The sequence below is a fragment of the Cryptotermes secundus genome, unplaced genomic scaffold, assembly GCF_002891405.2.
Source record: "Cryptotermes secundus unplaced genomic scaffold, Csec_1.0 scaffold3042, whole genome shotgun sequence".
In the NCBI taxonomy this organism is placed as follows: domain Eukaryota; kingdom Metazoa; phylum Arthropoda; class Insecta; order Blattodea; family Kalotermitidae; genus Cryptotermes; species Cryptotermes secundus.
The window spans coordinates 1,780-22,520 of NW_019735021.1; the positions used below are offsets into that span (position 1 = coordinate 1,780).

The following is a 20,741-nucleotide window of genomic DNA, read 5'->3' on the forward strand; positions in this document are numbered from 1 at the left end:
TCTCCAGGTAGCAGCCTGCGAGTGTGCGAAAACTAAGAAGTCAGCGAGCGGAAGACTTATTGTGTGCTTTCGAGACTTAGTGAGTGCTGTAGTACAGTTATACCTGGAGTGTGTAGTTCAGGGAGATTTGTATAGCTCCCGCGTTATTAGTACGTGAAGACTTTGGTTGTAGGGTTTGTAAAGTGTGGAAACCCGCAACTGTGTTATAATTAATTGTAGCCGTTTCTTGTAGATTGTTGAATAAACCAATTAACGATCTCTACGGCGTATTCAGTAACGAAACACGTTACATTGGTGTCAGAAGTAGGATCAGTAACAAAACACGTTACAATATATATATATATATTTTCGTCCAAAAAGAGAGTCAGCATAACCTTACCTGCTGATGGTTGTGTTCGAAACTTCTTCGGTTTTTGATATGAGGAATGGCGCATTCCTTGCTCGCTCTCTTCATTTCCGGTTCATGGAAGTGAACCCAGGTTTCATCCCCAGTAACAATTCTTGCAAAGAAGTCATCACCTTCTCGTTCAAAGCGCCGCAGAAGTTCTTTACAAGCATCAATACGTCGGTCTTTCAATTCAGGAGTCAGCTGCCGTGGCATCCATCTTGCAGACACTTTGTGAAACTGAAGCACTTCGTGCACAATGTGGTGTGCTGAACCATGACTAATGTTTAAACTTGCTGCAGTTTCATTCAGTGTCACTCAGCGGTTTTCCCTCACTAGGGCTTCAACTGCTGCAGTGTTCTCTGGAGTCACAACTCGATGTGCCTGACCCTGACGAGGAGCGTCTTCCACCGAAGTCACACCATTTGCAAACTTCCTACTCCATTCGTACCCTTGCTGCTGTGACAAACATGCATCACCATACTGAAACTTCATTCTTCGATAAATTTCAGTGCACCTTCACTGCACAAAAACCGAATAACAGAACGCTGTTCTTCGCTGGTGCAAGTCTCAAGTGGGGCAGCCATCTTATACTGGTGCTGTGACGGTGTTCGTGCATCTGCACTATGCTGCAACCTACAGGCCATTCTGCACACTGTTTGTAGCACGCTTATCAACTTACAGGATAATGGCACAAAATTTCGATTTTTTATTACACATTAAAGTTTTCATTTGACTCACCCACGTATAATGTGCAGCAAGAGAGTTGAAGTTGTGTGTTGGAACGAAGCTAGCTTATTGATTATGTTGACACACTGTGTAAATTATAATGCCAGACCTGTAGAAATATTGCAGGTGTTAAAAAGAATATGAACTTGAGTACTGAAGTTACATGCAGCCATGCCAATAAATGAAATCTAAGTGCCATGCAAGCAGAGTCTTTGTTTAATTGTCTGTGGGTAGCTCAGCTTGGCCATTTTTGTTAAGAGTATTCAACTCTGAAGCAGTAAATGATTGAAAGTGCAGCTTGGAGAAGGAAGACGAGACAGGACACAGTGTTTTGGGTGGGAAACTCTAGGAAGGTGAGATATTGAAGACCAAGTCAAATGGAGTTAAGAAAATGGGTGCTAACACTGTGAACTGGTTTGAACTGTCAAGGATCTGTCCAGTGTCATAAACCATTGGGCTCTGTGACTAGAGAGCAAAGGATGTGGAAAACTAATATTTCTTCTTTTGGTATTTCATTTATAAACATTAATTTTAAACATTTGCAGTGTCCTGATTTAGAACTGAGTGAGCTGCGAGGAATATTGTCATCAGGCGAGTATGCTTTGCTCACTGCTCACATACAGAACTTTGAGAAGAAATTATTAGAAGCTCACCAGAGAGGTGTGGCTAGTATCCTTGACCTCATACAGAGTTTGGGACGTTTAATGGTGGAACCTTCGCATATGGCTCCACCTATTGTTCACAAAAGCAGTGTTATTGGTAAGTATTTTGGGTACAGATCAAATATACTCATCTTACCTGTGCTAGTAAACACAAAGAACTCATACAACCAAAGAATATGTGAATGTGAAACCCTTGGCTGAAAGCAGAAGACTGCTCCACATCTTTTGCATTTGCAGTCTAGAGACAGAGTGAGGTAATTATTTTAAGAAACTAGCAGAGCAGAAAATGTTGTGACAAGTAGTCTTCTGGAATAATACCATGTGGTCTGGCAGAAGTAGTATTGCTGTTTTGGAGGAATGTGTTGCCTCTGTCATCAGGGTTGGAGGTAAAGCAAGCAATCTCCTACACAGTGCCATATCCCAAAAGACACAATTAGGCATTTTGGCAATTAAGTCATTTGTGCTTTTAACCTTAATTGGTTGGTATATTTATAACTCGTTTTCCATTTAGACACCACTTGTGTGTAAGTTTCATTATCCAGAGCAAAATGTAATACTATGCACCGCCTTTGCAGCTGGTGGATAGCTGCAACTCCTTAATCATTTATGTAGGAATGAGTTGAGAGAACATGAGTAAAGCGGAACGCAGAGTACAATGAGTGTGCCTGCGTGCATGCACCCATACACTTAAGTTTGCCAACATTGGGCCTGGAGGATCATGCAGCCATGCCAGAAAGTGCTACCTACAAAAGAGTATCCCAAATCTAATTCCTTAGGTCCGCAATTTTGTGATGTCGATGAATGTTCATGGTGCACCAGTCTGCGGGCAACAAAATCCATCTATAATCCTTCACTAAATGATCTCTCTGCTTGATATAACTGAAGTCTCGGAATTTTTTTTAATTTAATAGTTTCAAAGGAAAATTGAATTTTAGCTCAAATTACTTTTTCTTATTCTAAACCAGAATTTCATAATTTCTTTGCTGTTACTTTCAATACAGGAAAGAAATGACCAAGTCACCTCTCATTCCTCACTTGAGTAGGGTGTCCTTTTCTGTTGAAGGATCATACAGATCATATTGTTTCTGGACAGTAGCTGCCATTTTCTTAGAACTGGAGTGGCAGTATAGCTCATACTTTGTTTGAAAACCTAATTTATTCATATCATTTTGTGCTGTATAAAATAATTTAACCCACTGAACTCATTTATAAGGAAAATGTTTAAATTGAATAGCCTCGTACTCACGCTGGTTCCTCGCTCATGAATTCTTCTACCCTGAAGGTGGAGATGATATATTCCTCCGAAATGTCAGTTCACACAAGATCTGCGCAGCTCCACATCCCAGAAGACAGCATTCTTTATAGTCACTGCCAGAAGGACCTCAAATCTTACATAATGTTTAAATTGTTTCAGGCTTGTACATAAGGAGGATTATGGTACTTTTTGACAAACTGTCATTCTCACAAGTTGTTGGAATTTATCAAGCCTTTAAGTTGTACTATGAAAGGAGTGTGTTTAAGCAACCAGTTGCTGCAGATACCGCAGAAGAGTCAGAAAAAGCTGAAAGTGATATGGAATTTAGTTTGTGTGTTAATGAGAAAGTTTCTGTTTCTGAAGATGCATCAAGGCAAATGTCTGGACAAGAGTTGCCAAGGTAATAGAAAATAAACAGCATAAAGACTAGTTGTAAAGTTTTTCTTTAATTTGAAGAGTTTGTTGTGCACTGAATGTATCTGGAATTCATGAAATGTCAGTCTGTGTCCAAAAATGAATCGTTATATAATATTGGCTTAATTCTGACAAATATGTGATGCAGTTGTGGATAAGTCCTTCAGGTCAGAGAAGCCACTTTGTGCAACCATATATGATGACTGAAAGGCAGCGGTTTCTGAGAAAGACTGGAATAAATAGTTTGCAGAAGGAGATTATATTTTAAAGAATGAAATAATCATGAGACAGGGTAGAACACATTTGCTTGCAGTTTACACAGCCACTCCCCCATATGCCTTCATGGCATAGTGCTTAATTCGTTAAGCACAGGGACAGCTTTACCTTTACCTTTTCCGCAGAAATGAGCTCAGTGTACTAGATTTATCACATCTAATTACAATGAAACCCCACTTAAGAGGCTTGGGGATGGGGTGAAACTGTGGACTGGAACCTTAAATGTAAGGAATATCATAAATGAACATAATACTTTCTTTAATATCATACCACTTTTGTACAGTTTTCGGTTACAAATGAAGTTATGCTTTAAATGAGCACCTCCAGTTTTGTTTGCGCTTCCGTTTATTTCACTGCATGCTGACTTGCCTCAGTAACATCTCTTTTGATAGCATTTGATATCTCAAGTCATTCCTAAAATGAAGAAATCTGTCTTCTGGGACATAAGGCCATGTAGTCCAGTGAAAGTCAACAGAGTAACCAGGAGGCAGAGCTCTGCTTTCTGCCTGTGTCATCTTGGTGTCACCCTTCAACACTGAAGATGGAAGTGACATGTTCCTCCAGAATGTGAATTTACACAGTGTTATATGCCAGAAGAGAGAACTGTTCATAGCCACAGCTGTGGGAACCTCAGATCCTACATGGCGCTATATGCCAGAAGAGAGAACTGTTCATAGCCACTGCTGTGAGAACCTCAGATCCTACATGGCGCTATATGCCAGAAGAGAGAACTGTTCATAGCCACTGCTGTGAGAACCTCAGATCCTACATGGCGCTATATGCCAGAAGAGAGAACTGTTCATAGCCACTGCTGTGAGAACCTCAGATCCTACACGCCGTTATATGCCAGAAGAGAGAACCTCAGATCCTACATTCCTACAGTGTTTTCACCCAGATGTAAAATTGGTCCATGTTTGACAGATGTGAGACACAGAGTTCTCTGCCAGCCTCTTTTCATTATATAACTGACAGCAGACATTATTTCTGTTAATTGCTGTATTCTAGTATATATATTGTGCCGTGTTATATAGTGCCCATTGCTGAGCAACGAAACAATGGAAATTGTTGAGACCATTACGTAGGAATATCCTTAGCAACGAGTGTTCATTGGGTAACAACGCTCGGTAAACACCCCTCCCTGCTAGGCTGTGACGTCATGCAACGGGAGCCCATGCAGCGACTGTTGCTAGGCAATCAGTAAACAAGTTTTCTGTGTGGTCAGGGTGAAAGCTACATAATGAGAGTACTCGTCAGTGTTGAGGCAGGATTGAGTACGACTATTGAGTATGCAGTATATGTACAAGTTACGAGTAGTTGAGAGCGGCGGAAGCAGGCGAAGTGAACCAGGGATACACAAGGTCACCTGTAAGGTTGTTAACTGTGATTTGTAAGACTTTATGTGTGCGACGCAACAGTGGATTATGAGGTGTATGTAAATCAGCGATAGCGCTATGATTTGAGTGTAATTGAGAGTGTGCGTGTAACCAAGCTGTCAATAAATCCAATCATCTGAACTGTAACCCATCATTTCATCACGCATACCCCCTACACATAACAATATATGTCTATAAAATATACGTATATGTAAAATATTTGTTGTCATATATATATGACATATATATATATGTATATAATTTACAGTTGTACCATATTCCTCAATGTCTGTTTATCTTGAATGTGTAACTGGATTATATGCTTATCCCTTCCATGATACTGATCTGTTGACATTTTCAGTCAAGGTGTCTCCACTGAGACATGTGAACTTTTCTAAAGGTAGGGTCAGTGAGAATCTGAATTTATAATTCTGCATGTGTAATGAGAAAGGAAAACTTTATAGTAAAGGAGGTGAGGAAGAGAGAAGCTTGAACTCTTCCTCAGACAAGATGCACAGTCACATAAGTCAACACTCTCTGAGTGAGTGTACTCTGGTATCCTGATGGCAGTCAGTATCTTCAAGCTGTTGTTTTGGTAACTGCTTCTTCTTTCCCTTTTGATTTCTTGGAACTGATCTCATTACAGTCTCAGTGTTCATAAGAGTGGCAGTATGCATCCTGAGCGAGTCTGTTGGTCCAGGAGACAGGCTGAACTTTTCATTGCCCAGCAAGCATCCTTAATGCAGACAAATGAAATGGCAGCACTTTCACCTCCAGAATTACAAGAACGAATCAGAGAGCTGCTTCAAGCCAATCCTGAATATGCTGAAGCAGTATGTGTTTGCTTGTAATATTATTCATTAATATCAACTGACCTAATCTAAGAGTTGCCAGCTACAGAGACCGACTGGTATTTGTGTCTCTTACTGAAATAGTTAAATATGCTTGTCCAAACTTAAAATACATTAACCAACAGAATATCACTGAGACGGTTTTAACAAAAAGGGAACAGTAGGGAAATCATAATGATGGTGATACTGTTTTCCTTCCTTAGTCATGTTCCTTGATTTGATTATATAATAATATTTAGTGAAGAGTACAAATTCTGATGCTCCTCACTGTACAGTTTTCTTCACTCTCCTATTAGTTTTTCCCTCTTGGATCCAAACATTCTCCCACAGCATCCTGTTCTGAAATACCTTCAATTTGTGTTCTTCCCTTAATGTGAAAGATCAAGTTTCACACTAATAATACAAAACAATAGATAGAGGCAATATACTCCTCTGTAACACTGGTACATACATACCAGACCACACAGTGCCATAAACCAGAAAATCATAATATGAATGACTGAAAATACAGGTATTTGCCTATCATGCATAGAAAAATGGGCAATCTGTAAACATTATAGTGACAAACATAGATGTAGCCTTTCAGGTTGGCAACACGCAGATTGGAGGAATGAATGAAAATTATCACAGAAAAACAGGCTGTGAGGTTGTGAAGCCAGTTGGGGGTGCCTGAGCATAGGTCACTGCAGTAACAGTATTGGACCCAACAAGCAGTTCATTTAACAGTTGAACAACTATTGACTGCTCAGTTTTTGTTCCAAGGGCATCTTATGCATATTTAAACTTGAATATTATAGTAAAGAATTGGTGTTCAGGTTTTGCTATAAGAATGGTTTATAAGACAGTTTTATTCATAAAGTTTGAAATTACATTTATAAAAACGAATGCTTTACGTTAAGATCACAGCCATTTGGAATGTGATGCCATGTAGCATGGTAGCCATATGCCAGTGTTCCAGAGGAATCTGCTGTCTACAGAACCACGGTACCTGTCTACCGACAGTGCACCACAAACAAGAAGAACGAGTTCTTGATAGTCACTGCTATGAGAACTTCATATCTGATGTATTAATCACATTCTTGTTTGCTTTGTGTGCAGCATTACCTGAGTTACCTGAACTGCTTACGTGTCAAGGAATTCTGTGGTGCCATTGACAGTTTATTCCACTGCTTCGACAGAAACTCACTCAGTTTAGACAACAAAGGCAACAACCAGGAGGAGAAGAGCAGGGCTTTTCGCTATGCGGCACTTAATTTGGCAGTGCTTCATGCGCAGTTTGGACACAAGTGAGTTTCCAGACGTTTCACTCAATTTGGCAGTGTTTTTCTTTTTCTTTTTAATTATGCTCTTGGTAGCTAGACTATATAGCATCGAATGGTAGGATGGTAGATGAATGATTAATGTGAGAAGATTTGGAAGGAAGTAGGCATATCTTGTCACAGTACTATCCCAGCATTTGCCTAGAGGCACTTAGGGTAATCACAAATGAGCACCCCCAAAATACAGGTGAGGGACAGTCCTGCTGCACCACCAACCTCTTTGGAGGCAGTGCTTCATGCACAGTTTGGATGCAAGTGAATTACCAGAGGTTAATGCCAGTTTGTTTCTTATTTTCCAGCCCTTGTATTTGTTTCAAATAAAACCTGAAATATGTTGCCCTTCTTATGATGAGTGGGTCCTTGTCTCATTTCCTAACAAAAATTATGTTTATAGTACTATATCAGCTTTTATTTCTAGAGCAGTGTTATCATGGTAGATGGTAAGTAAAAATATCCTTCAAGTGTGAGCACTGTTATGAAGGCTGTGGTTGTTTTAGACTTTGGATTGACATGAGGTGAATGCGAAGAGTCATTCATTCATTCATTTATTTTTTGTTGCATGGATCCACAATACAAGTGAGGACATGTCCATACAGTGATTATTCTTAAAATTAATAGAGCAAGAACTAAGTACATAAATAAAAAAGTATAAAATACAAAAATTGAAACAAAACATGTAGAATCAGATAGATTCCAATCATATAAGTTAATTTAATGAAACATGCAGTTTAAATTTAAACAATGTCAGTTTGAACATATCACAGAAATTGCTTAAACGACTAGACTAGAATAATAGAATAATGACTAGAATAATACTAATAAAAGACTGGATGATCAACAGGTGATTCTAGTGAATGCATAATCATTAACTTATAATGATTTATATTGGAAATATTCTTCCACAGAATAAAAATGATGAAGATAAAGAAAATGCTTTAAACAAATTTTGAACTTCTTAGGGTTGAGTGACTCTTCTTTTATATAAGAAGGAAGATTATTATAAATTTTTATGCCCATATAATACACTCCCTTTTGATATACCGTAAAATTTGCTATGGGTTGATAGAAATTTGTAATATGTCTTGTATTTATATTATGATTTAGTGAATTTGGAATAAAGAGACTTTTATTATTAACCACAAAGAGCATGAGTGAAAAAATATACTGTGAAGCCAAAGGCAAAATTTCCAATTTCCGAAAGAGATCTCTACATGAAACTCTACTATTACAGCCGATCATAATTCTAATTATCTTCTTCTGCATTCTAAATACTTTTATACTATGAGGCGAGACTCCCCAAAAGCAAAGACCATAGTTCGTAACAGAGCCAAAATAAGAGTAGTAAATTGTTTTCAAAGTTTTTAGAGGCAAGTATGGTTTAATACTTCTCATCATATAACATGCTGAGGTAAGTTTTGGGATTATACATTCCACATGTGAACTCCAGTTGAGTGTATCCATTATGTTTATACCAAGAAACTTTATATTTGACACAGTGGTTACTGGACGATTGTTACAAACAATATCTACGTCGGTTGTGAGTTTATTTTTGGTTTTAAACTGCATACTATGAGTTTTATTAATATTTATTGAAAGCAAATTTGTCCTAAACCACTTATATAAATGATTAAAAACATTATTCATATTAATATGGAGATTTTCTGAATTTGAACCTTTAATTAATACGCTTGTATCGTCGGCAAACAAAATGGATATAGCATTGTTAATTACGATTTTGGGCAGATCGTTGATATAAATGAGAAACAGCAACGGGCCTAAAACCGAGCCTTGAGGAACACCATCAGTTATTTTTCCCCAAGAAGAATGGGTAGTTTGATTAGAATCTTTTTCACAAACTTGAATTCTCTGATATCTATTGTTAAGATATGATTCAAACCATTTTTTAGCTTTACCATTTATACCATAGAATTGCAGTTTAGACAATAAAATATCATGATTCAAACAATCAAATGCCTTCTCAAGGTCAAAGAATATACAACCTATTGGAAGTTTACTATTTAAAGCTTGCAAGGATTCATTAATTAATTTGTAAATGGCTTTATTGGTTGAGGAATCCTCTCTAAACCCAAATTGTTCATCTGCTAAAATATTATATTTCTTAAGATGATTCAGAAGTTGATCGTACAAGACCTTTTCAATTACTTTTGAAAATGAGCTTAAAATAGATATAGGTCTGTAGTTGGAAATAGTAGATTTATTTCCCTTCTTAAAAAGGGGCTTGACAACTGCATATTTCAAGCGATCCGGAAAGATTCCTAAAGATATCGATTTATTACAAATATGGGTTAGGGGCGAACTAATAAAAGGTGAACTAATTTTTAATAATTTGGTTGATATTTCATCGTATCCAAACGAATTTTTAGTCTTAAGAGATTTTATTACCTTTTCAACGTCTTTGGAGGATAAGAACTTTAGGTTAATGTTTGGGAAGGGAGTCTTAAAAGACTGCAATAAATAATGCAAGGGAGTAATGTCATCTAATTTCTGAAATTTAGGGTCATTATGATCAATATTAATATTTGTAGCTATGGATAGAAAATATTTATTAAATTCATTGGCTATCACATGTTGGTTGGTGATTGAGATCCCATCAATATTTAAAGTTATAGCCTTATCGGCACTGCTAGTTCTATTTGTTTCAAGTTTAATTATATCCCATATAGTTTTATTCTTATTCAGGGATTTATTGATTTTATAAGCGTAGTTTAGCTTTTTTGATTCTTTAATAACAGCTGATAAAATTTTACAATATTTGTTATAATAGTTTTTAAGATCCGGATTATTACCATCTCTACATGCTATGTAGAGTTCTCTTTTCCGTTTACAGGAAGTTGTAATTCCTGGGGTAACCCAAATTTTTTTATTCTTATTATTAGCACAAACACTCTTAAGAGGAAAGCTAGAATAAAAAATTTTCAAGTACGTGTCTAAAAATGAATTGAACATATCATTAACATTATCAGTAGAAAAAACAGTGTCCCAAGTCTCATGGCTTAATTTCAGAAGAAAGTCATTTATTGCAAGATCAGTAATTTTCCTCGTCAATATACTTTTCTTAATAGATGGTCTAAAATTAAAAGAATGAAATATTACAACCTGAGCATCATGGTCAGATAATCCATTTATTATAGGTTTAACAGAATAATTACCTGCCTTAGTAATGTCAATGAAGAAGTTATCAATAGATGTAACTGATCCACGTTGCACGCGAGTAGGGAATTTTACCACACTTGTTAAATTGAAGGTTTGTAGGAGAGCTACAAGTTGTCTTTTCCTCTCACTATCAACTAGGAAGTTTATATTGAAGTCACCACAGATAACGAAATCCACTGTGACCTTAAATAATTTATTAAGAATTAAATCTAATTTATTCATAAAAATATCAAAATTTCCTGATGGTGATCTATATATAGTAATTATGCATATTTTTCTTGCATTCAGATGAATCATGATGGCACAGATTTCAATATCTCTATCCTTACAATATTTAGTAAGATCAATATTAGTAAACTTGAACTTTTCTTGAACAAATATGCAAACACCTCCTTTTGCAAATAATGATCTACAATAATCAGCCCCTAAACTGTAATTATTAATTGAAGTTTGTTTTAGCTCTAAGTGGTTCATATGGTGTTCTGTGAAACACAGTAAATGAGGAAAATTTAAGTATAATTGGCTTAGGAGCTCGTCTGCTTTCCCTCTCAGTCCTCTTATGTTTTGATGATAAACAGTTAGAGGTACTATTCCTTTAACATGATGAAATGGATTATTTTGAGATTTAGTATTACTACTCTTAATATGTGGCACATTATTACTGTAACTATTGTTACATATTGTTTCCGTTAACTTACTTAAGTTGTCAGTAATTTTATCTACCCCATCAGTACTTACATCATTCGGGTTTACACTGTTGTAATTTACATTTACCATAAAAAATCACAGTTTCTAGAGGATGGAAGTTTTTTTAGTCTGGTTGATTTACGAGTTGTTGAGTTCTCTTGAGTGTCATAAATTTGACCTATTTGTTTTTCATAATCCACCTTTTGTAATTCGACTCTTCCCTTCGAAGTATTCTCCACACAATCAAAAACTGTCTCGCATAAAGAGTCATCACCTGTTACATTGTTTCCATGCTCGTAACGGAAAGCAGTTATCCCTGGATTAAAACAGTCAATTGTGGATACCAATGTGGTATCATGCACACGATTATCACTAATTTCCACTAGCTGATTCTCATAGTCCACATTATTGGTGACTGAGGAAATATCATTCATGCTGACCTTATTTTGTGTAAGAATCTGGAGACTATTAAAACTATCATTCCTCCAAGGTAACGCTGTAAGTACAGGTGCTCTATAAGGTAGGAACAAATCTTTAATTACTCTCACTAAGTGATTTGCTATCCAACTTTTTCCTTTCATATTTAGGTGAAGTCCGTGATTAGTATGTTGAGTTCTATCAGTGGGGAAATTAAAATACCTTACATGTTTATAGAAAAACTGAAGGCTATATAACCTCTTATTAAAGAGATTCACTTCAGAATTAACACATGAATAAGAAGGCAAATCATATCTGTGAGGGACTCCTAATAGTATAACATTTGTATTAATCATCCTTTGTACAAAAGTTTTTAAGGAATAGAATCCTTTTTTAGATTCATTCTTGCTGATATCTGTGCTTCCACCATAGAATATAACCAGGTCATTTTTTGTAAAATTTTCTGTTAAAAGATTTAAAGAAGATATGATTCCTTCAGTGTTAGCATTGGGTTTTGAGATACCAATTACACTAAAACACTCGTCAAGGTCACTAGACAGTTTGTCAGATAAGCCTTTAACATGGCTATCACCAATTATACAAATTTTGTGTTTACTATGAATTGATCTCTCTGTCATTTTAGAGGGATTTGGTTTCACTTCCTTTAATGATGGTGTTTTTAGAGTTGCTAGCTGATTTGAATCAACTCTTGACAATCTTCCATTAATTATGCTTGGTATGGCATAAGTATTTAAATCAATCACACTCGAAAATTGGAGGTTATGTTGCGTTGTGTTTTCCACACTTCTATTAACATTATCCAAGCTCGAACCTTTTCCATTAGAGCAATTGTTTAAATTCTTGATTTTGCTTTTACTTGTTACTTGTCCACATTGTGGATGGGAAGTGTACCTTGTTGGTCTGGCCAGTTGTTCGGCTCACAGTTTTCATTGCATTGAATTGTTTCAGGAAGGAGGCTTTATGTGCTCTGAAAGAAGCCATCATGACAGCTCATAAAGCAAATGACAGTGTTTGTCTTCAGCACGCCTTGGCGTGGCTGTACAAGCTGAGTGATGAGAATAAGGTGTGTTCATCTCTCAGTTTAATTATGAAGTTAAAATGATTTTCTCTCTATGTAATGCATAAGGATTTTTCTTATTACAGGAAATACTGATAGAGAGGTCGATATCAAAAAGCAGTGATCTCAATCTCAGTTACCTCACTTCTCTTGGGATTCAGTCGTTTGCCCAGTATGCAGGGGTCAAAGGTGGAAAACCAGCTCTAGTGTTTGATGTAAGCATTAACTTCAGTTCATAGTTACATTTGTATCAGTTTGAGTAAGGTTCTCGCTGTCCTCTGTTTGAAATGCACTGTGGTAAACTTGTGTGGGTATAGCCCTGCCAGACTCATTATGCACATTTCTGTTTCTTCTTCTCTCCTCCATCAAACTGTTTTCAGACACCCTCAGTCTGTGTTATTCTCTTGGGAGACTGAGTTTCAGACCCATTTAGAATAGCAAGCGAAATTACGGTTTGTAGAATTTGAGTTTGAGGTTCTCAGGTAGGAGACTCAAATATAATGGGGTTCTGAACTGAATAGTAGCTTAATGTTTGCATCCCACCACTTTCTTCACCTCTATCTGGTTGCTTTGCATGATTTCCTACAAAAATTCTGCATTCATTTTTTATTTACCAGACATTATTTACATGTCCATCTGATCTTAACCTTGTAACCTAAATACCTTCTGTCTGTGAGGCCTTCACAGGCTTACAGAATTATTGGGGTTTTGGACTTTTTCCATTGTCCAGAATGTTTAGGTAAAGAGGACATGATGTTTCAGAAACTGGATCTTTTTCTGTCTTCAGGTGAAAAATGAAGACACCTACTCAGTTGGGCCCCTTAGAAAAGCTAATCATAATCACTGGACTAGGCTAGTTCAGTCCTATATGTTGAAATAGCTGGGTAAATCTAACAGGAGTTGTCCAGTGGTCGAGATTAGCTCTTTCTAAGGAGCCCAACTGAGTAGGTGTCTTCCTTTCTCACCTGAAGACGGAAGCAGATCCAGTTTCTGAAACACTGTGTCCTCTATTACCTAAAAATTCCGGACGATGGAAAAAGTCCAAAACCCCAGTAATTCTCTGTGTGTCATCCACCATCGTCAGAACCATTTAGAATCTACTTCACAGGGTTGTTATGTAATCCCTTGAAACCTTAATAACTCTCTGCGTTCAGATTTGCAGTTAAGTCCTCAGAATACTTTCTCCATGACACTACTTTCATCACTCATAAATTCAAATTCTATACCACTTTGTTCACGGATACTTCTGATTTTCTGCCTGCAGAAGTGAGGTCTGTTGTAATGGCTTAGTTACTTGTAGCAGTGAAAACTGAATACTGTGTACCACTTGTATAACTTACAGCTGTTGATGAAGAGTGATGTACTAAACTGCCAGCATTCCATGATTGACCTCATGACAAATGGTTATGCTCAGAAAGCTGCTTTATGGTGTCTGTGTGGGAAAACAGAAATGTCCACTCTGTCTAGTCAGTTGCTGCTACACCTCAATACTGCAAATCCAACTCAAGGCGTGCAGTCATATAATGGTGAAGGGACTTGCCAGGCAATTTGCAATGTTGCTAACATACTCATGGAACAGGTATATTGGAGATATGATGCATTTATGCTTATATTGCAAGTTTAAATTCTTTAAAATTGTTTACTGTCTGACATCAGATTCAAAGAGAGAGTGCACTGGATTTATCTGGTTCAGGCTATGGACCAATAAAGACACATGATCATGGTAATCAACTTTCAGGTTTTGTAAAAGGCTGAAAGTATCTTGACTTACTGAGCAACTCTTAGTTTCTCAAGAAAGAATCTGCTTGATGGATATGGTTAATTTTGTATAACAGGCACTCTTCTTTTAGGGTGAGTTTCATTTTGCAACTGTCTTGTTACTGAATGCAAGGGAAAGGTTTCCACATGAGCCAGTTTCCCATGCTTGGATGTTCTCTGAGCAGATCCTCAACTTTACTAAAGCTCTGCACCATGGGAAATGGCAGGAAGCAGAGCAAGCAGTGGCACGTCTGGCAGCCATCAATAAATGGGAGAGTCAGCTCAGGTATGGAGGTGTTGGTTTCATCTCTCAGATCAGCGAGTTGCAATCTGTATTCCCTCCAGAACGGACAAAATACATTGTAAGATGAGGCACTGGCTAAACAATTAATGTCCAAACTATATTATATCTATACCATGGGTCTCCAAGCAGTTTATTACATGTATACACGTCTGAATATACCATTATGTCCGCGGGAATATGACAAGATTGCAACAACTGACTTGATATAGAATATCATATGAAGAGTTTTAACCTTATTTTATGCCATAACTTTCGTTTTAACAAGTTTATAGTTGTACTTTTATACCATGTATTTTATAATGTATTATCAGGTATCCGGTTTTACCATCGCAATTGCAGTTCAGTAGTGTGTGAATATGGTAATCATGTGTTTGCCTGATGATGGCTTTAATAGCCGAAACATGTAGCCAAGCTAATTTTAGCCTTGACCTTTATATTGTTGTGTTGTGACAGACTCTAATAAAGAAATTGTATACCCATCAGAATGTTAAACATCTATTCAACATTATTCATTATAGATACACAATAGCTGTCGTAACCAGGAATGGTTGTGTAATTCCAAATACTTTTTTGATTTCACTGCCTTTAATTTTCGTTGAAAAATATGCACTTCAATTAACTTTAATTTCATTCAGTTTGGACTTGGCTTTAGACAGCAATTTCATTATTGTTTAGTTTTCACTAAAAAATGAAATGCATGTGAAGTCACATTAATGCAAAATTCATGTAAGTCACGGGATGCCTACATCTTCAGAAGAGTGGCTGACATGCAGACACTTTATGGCAGTATGTTTCTTTGGTGCAGGAGAGCTGAATTGTTTGTCGCTATGGGTGACTACCCTGGGGCTGCTGCATATGTGCATGATATTCTGGACTACTTCCGACATCGCTCAGAAGCAGAATCTGTGTGCCCATCATTGCGTGTGAGAGCTTTAATTCTTGCAGCTGAACTGCAGAGCTGCTGTGGAAGTTCCACCAGTGCTCCAGCAGGATCTATTTCACTTCTCACAGCATTGGCTCTAGCACAGTTACATTATTTGGACTACCTGGCAGCACTTGTGGCTCTTCATCTGGCGAACTTGCAGGTACTTACATTGTACCTCAGATAGGCCATGATCTCTTTGTTCCAAATCTTTTCCAATTCACCGTTCATTGATGATCCTACCGTTCAAAGCTGTATAGTACAGCTATTGACAGCATTGTAAAATAACAAAAGAAGAAATCATGTTTTGTTCAGACTTTGGGATAAATAACCCACAAAGTACCTCCTAATGCTGGATGATACAGAAATGTCAGTGATTCTGAAACTTTCCTTATTTGTCAACTGGTAAGAGAACAAAGGATTTTCAGGCTGATTGTTTGCCCCTCTCACATTTAATATAAATCTAATTAGTACACCACTTACTTACAGTAGAACAGCGGCCTCCGTAGTCTAGAGGTAACGTTCCCACCTCAAGACTTGTGGTACGCGGGTTCAAACCCGGCGGAGTCGTGGAATTTTTAAGGGCAGAAAAATTCAGGGAACAAGTCCTCCGGGAGGGACTTTAAGTCGTGGGTCCCGTGTCATAGCTTTACGGCATGTAAATGAAACTTCTATCTCCAAAGGAGGTCACTGAGCCAAATTCAAGGACATTTACCTCCCAACAGTAGTCTGTAATGCCACTGATAGATTGGGGAAGCATTATAGATACCGCCAAGCCTGTAGAGGCCAAATTCGCTGGCTCGGTCTGGACTGATGGTACGCACCAATATCGGTAGGGTATAGAGACTGGTAGAATATCATAGAGGGAAGCACAATGGACCAATACTGGTCTTAGTGCATTGGGAAAACCCACCCTCTCCAATAACTAACTAACAACAGTAGAACAATTAATGCCTTTATGTGGTGTTAAAGTGGGTGAAACATGGTCACTCATACATAAATTGATACCATTTACCATCACATTGTGTCCATACAGGGATAAAGACAGATGGCTTCTCTTCAGTTGCAGATGGGTTTACCTTCTCAGGCGCTGAAGTTGATTGACCAGTCCCTTCTGTTAATTCTGTCTCATGGAGGCAGTTATGATCAAGGGAGGGCATTGCTGCTGTTTGCGAAGTGTAAAGTTGCAGCAGTTACTGGTCAGCCAGATGAAGTGAGGAAGAAAGCTTTGACTGAAGCCATTCATATACTGAATAAAGTGAAGATCAGTTTTGAGAAGACAGAATCGTATAGCAGAGTGAAAGATGTGCTCTATCTAGAGGTAACAGCATTAATAAAGTAGCCTTTCAGAATTGTAGTTGTACCCTCACCTTCCTGCATTTACCAAGGGTGGAAATGGCTTTTAAACCTAGACAGATATTCCAGGGAAGTAATAAAATTCCAAGGGAATGAGCAGCACATAAAAACCGAACACCTTTAAGCTCCCTTCAGTCAAGAATTTATTGTAGTATATTTGCTTCTATTCCCAGAGCCACTGGATGTTGTGTCTGTGTTCAGGAAGTGAATTGTAATTTTTTAATCTGACTTCAGAGCTTCTGATCCTGAGAGGAGAAAAAGTTTATTATTGGTATCCTTTGGCTTCTTTCTGTGTCTTACTAATCTAATTAACTTGTAAGTATCCCTCATGTATTTCAGAAATTTACAAGAGAAATGTTCATTCTGTTTCAGGCCCTGCTGTATAATGAAATTGGCTGTGTTTCTGAAAGAAAGAGATGTGCCCTGGAATTTCGGCAGCTAGATGAGCAGTATCCTACAAAAATTACAACATTGCTCACACATTTGTAGCATGGAGATATGCATAGGAAACAAGAGGGTGTAATTACATTGTAAGAGCCACAGGTGTATGAATAACAGTCAGCAGTTTGTTTTTGTATCAAATTACAGTTCAAGTGGAGGCTGCTGTTTGAACTTCAGCACTTAATCAAACAATTACATTCTCTGTAATATGTTACTTGAATTTGGAAATGTGTAGTAATGTGAATAATTTGTGATTTTTGTTGAACTATGAGAATATTGAAAAAAATGTCCTGTCCTACTGAATATTGGTATGAACAGAACTGCCAGAAAGCCGGTCACTGCATTCATTTCACATTGTCTGTGCCTGGCTCCTTGGAGGCTATTTAAGAACTGACATTTAATTGGACATTTATGGTACTTTCTCTGTGTTCTCAGTAACCTGCCATTCAGAAACATCTTCACGAAACAAATTGAAAATGATCATAACACTGAAGCCATCATTTAAGGTTTCTTTGGGGAGCAATGCATTTGAACACTAAGCTGAGAAAAATCTTTTACACGGGTAATTTAAGACAGATTATTGATCTGGGAACGTTGAAATTTATTATTAAATATATATAACTAATTAACATACAAATAAGAACTTATGAATTCAAGTAGATGTATGTAGCACAGTAGCTTTCTTCTGCTGATGTAGCAACTAGGGTGATGGGGACATTGTCATATGGGAGCGCTCATTGGGATGCTTCAGTCAAGCTGCCTGCAAGAGGTAGGTAAGTACTGCCTTGCACCTCCTCTTGTTGGTAACCTCAACAGGAACACATTTATACTGCACAATACCCTTCCAGTAAAAAATACTTGCAACATCACTTTTTTCTTTGAAGCAATCCTGAAATATCATGACTCCTCTGTTTTGCCTCTGCAGCAGATGTGTGTAGTATAGTTGTGCACGCAAAAGGGCTAGAACATTAATGTGAAGAAATGTACAGTCTAGAAGGATGAAATAATATGAGACTAGATGATCTCACAGTGGTGTGATGCCATGTAGTCTGGTAGATATCTACTGATGTTTAGGGGGAATATACTGTCTCCATCTTCACGGTTAAAGAGTGCAGCTTGGTTTACTCTTTAACCGTGAAGATGGAAACAGTACATTCTTCTGGTGCATCAGCACGCTTCTACCAGACTACACAGCATCACATACCAGAAGGCCTTTTGATTAGACAGTTTACCAGATTAGCAAAAAATTGAGATTATAATATAGCCTGTTTTAGACTGGTAGATTTTCTTAATTATAAAATGACAGAAAACTTGTATGCAATAAACACTGAAGGATAGGTATTATGTGGAAGCTGAGCAGGAGGAAAGGAAGGACAGTACATCAAGACCACATCCAAGAGAAGACAGCTAATACAGGTACAAGGAAACAGCTTGCATTCATTCATAAAGCTATGCCTGAAACAGGCCTTGGAAGTCCATAGGGATGTGAGATGTTGAAGCTCCCACATTTGCTAAGACAAGTCAGCTCACAGATGGCGGTGATGTCAGCCTTATGCACCAGCCGCTCTCAGCCCCCAGGAAGATCTATGCTACTCATTATCTCTCTTTGAGGCTGAGTTGAACCAATGGCCATAATGCAGCTGGAAGGATTAGGTCAATTGAAAAATTCAGTATCAAGATTCAAACCTGTGACCTGACTTGTAGCATAGTGAACCAACTGTGCTACCTCGGTAAATTCCAAGTGGCAGGCTTCTGTTGTGTTCCTCAATGGCTGCATGAACTATACGTGATATCCCAGGAGGAAAGGCCACTATTCAGGAAGTTCATAGTATCGGTCATTCTAAGCAAGAAAATGTGTATGTGTGTGTTTTATTCCTAACAGTTTCTAAGCTAGAGCTGTTTCACTATACAGATGAGTAACATGCCATGTTCTCATATGAGTTTCAAAGTGCCTTGATTGAAAGCGTGTATCATACTAGGTACTGTACCAACTTTGTCACTTCAGCAAATACTGGTATTAGAAACAGTATGTGATATCTCTTTCTTATCAATTTTGCAACTGTACAGTGAATCTGCTTGGAGTAGGATGCATGGACCTATATACAGTTTTTTACTTAGAATGACCTCTCCGGGGATACGCTATGTATTGTCTTAGTGGGTTGCAGTATGAGCACATTAAAGAGCGCCTGATTGAACTCTTCTAAATGTGTGGAATCAAAGTTTTCAGAGATGAAAAATTATATCTGTATTTCTTGAAATCTCACTTTTCTTGGTGTTATTTTGTGACCAGTATCTAGCCTTTATAGCAACTGGTAAATTAAAAATTATCTGAAAAGATGGAATCATCTACTTGACGTACTGCATTTGCCCAGAGAGCTATGAAAACAGGCTGGGAGGTGACCCAACCAAAATTCGAACACAAAAAGTACCTTAGCGCTATCAAATTCGTGAAAGAGCTTTATGTACTTCTAGAGTATACTCAAGCTTTTAAGCCAGTAACATTCATTCCTATCGTGAAATAACATTGCTTTTGATATAAAAATTTTAGAAAAGTGAGTTTTCATCATACAAAGGCACTAGAGCTGGTACTGAATTTTATCCTTACTTTAATTTTGAGTTGTTTCTAGAATGAAACTCTGTGGATATCGAAAATTACATAACATCGAGAATGTACTGATTAGCAGAATTTTTTATGAGCATCCGAATTGGAACGGCAATCTGCTGGGGAACATTTTGTTAGATCTTTGTTTCTATACATTAAGAAATCGATGCCACTCAAATCGTCCGTATGAGCGAAACAGATCGGGAAATTTTAAACATACGCAAAACCACGATTGCAGCCTGACAGGAAGTTGAAGCGATAAATCCAATGCCATGCGAAACAATGACGAATTATTAAAAGTGCGTGGTCTAAAACATCTTTCAAGTTATGTCATCAGCAGATGATAACGTATCTCATTACGTCATAACCAGTGCTTGAAGTGGAATGAAAACAGAACCGGGATGGTTTTCCGCTTTTAATTATGAAAATATACCGAGTGATGTATATAGTAACGGGATTTTTTTAAGCCATTTAGAAAAGAACCGGGATGCCATCCCGCCTCACCTCAAGCCCTGGTCATAACTATGAAGTTGCCGGACTGTCTTCGACACTGGATCCAAAGCACCATATCGGAAGCCCTGTTGAACAAAAATGACTTCATCCTACACCACGTTACTTATTCAAAATACGACGTCCCTCAAAAATGTTTTACAGGCTTAGAAACTTACATCAACGAACCGCTTATTATTAGGGGTGTTTTTCTCTCGCTTCATAAAGTAAAATTTGCAATATTCTGTG

At 37.6% G+C, this 20,741-nt stretch overlaps 1 protein-coding gene across 1 annotated transcript; it reads left to right on the plus strand.

Annotated features, from left to right (window-relative positions):
* Nucleotides 1-1,659: 1,659 nt before the first annotated feature.
* Nucleotides 1,660-17,807, plus strand: LOC111869236 (anaphase-promoting complex subunit 5; the record flags this gene model as incomplete). The annotated part of the gene is given in 11 exon segments (XM_033753347.1): nucleotides 1,660-1,873; nucleotides 3,191-3,431; nucleotides 5,741-5,927; nucleotides 7,044-7,231; nucleotides 12,512-12,626; nucleotides 12,707-12,835; nucleotides 13,963-14,199; nucleotides 14,471-14,664; nucleotides 15,488-15,767; nucleotides 16,668-16,925; nucleotides 17,333-17,807. Coding segments are annotated over 11 exon segments (2,160 nt in total), but the record flags the coding sequence as incomplete, so codon positions are not given.
* Nucleotides 17,808-20,741: the final 2,934 nt, after the last annotated feature.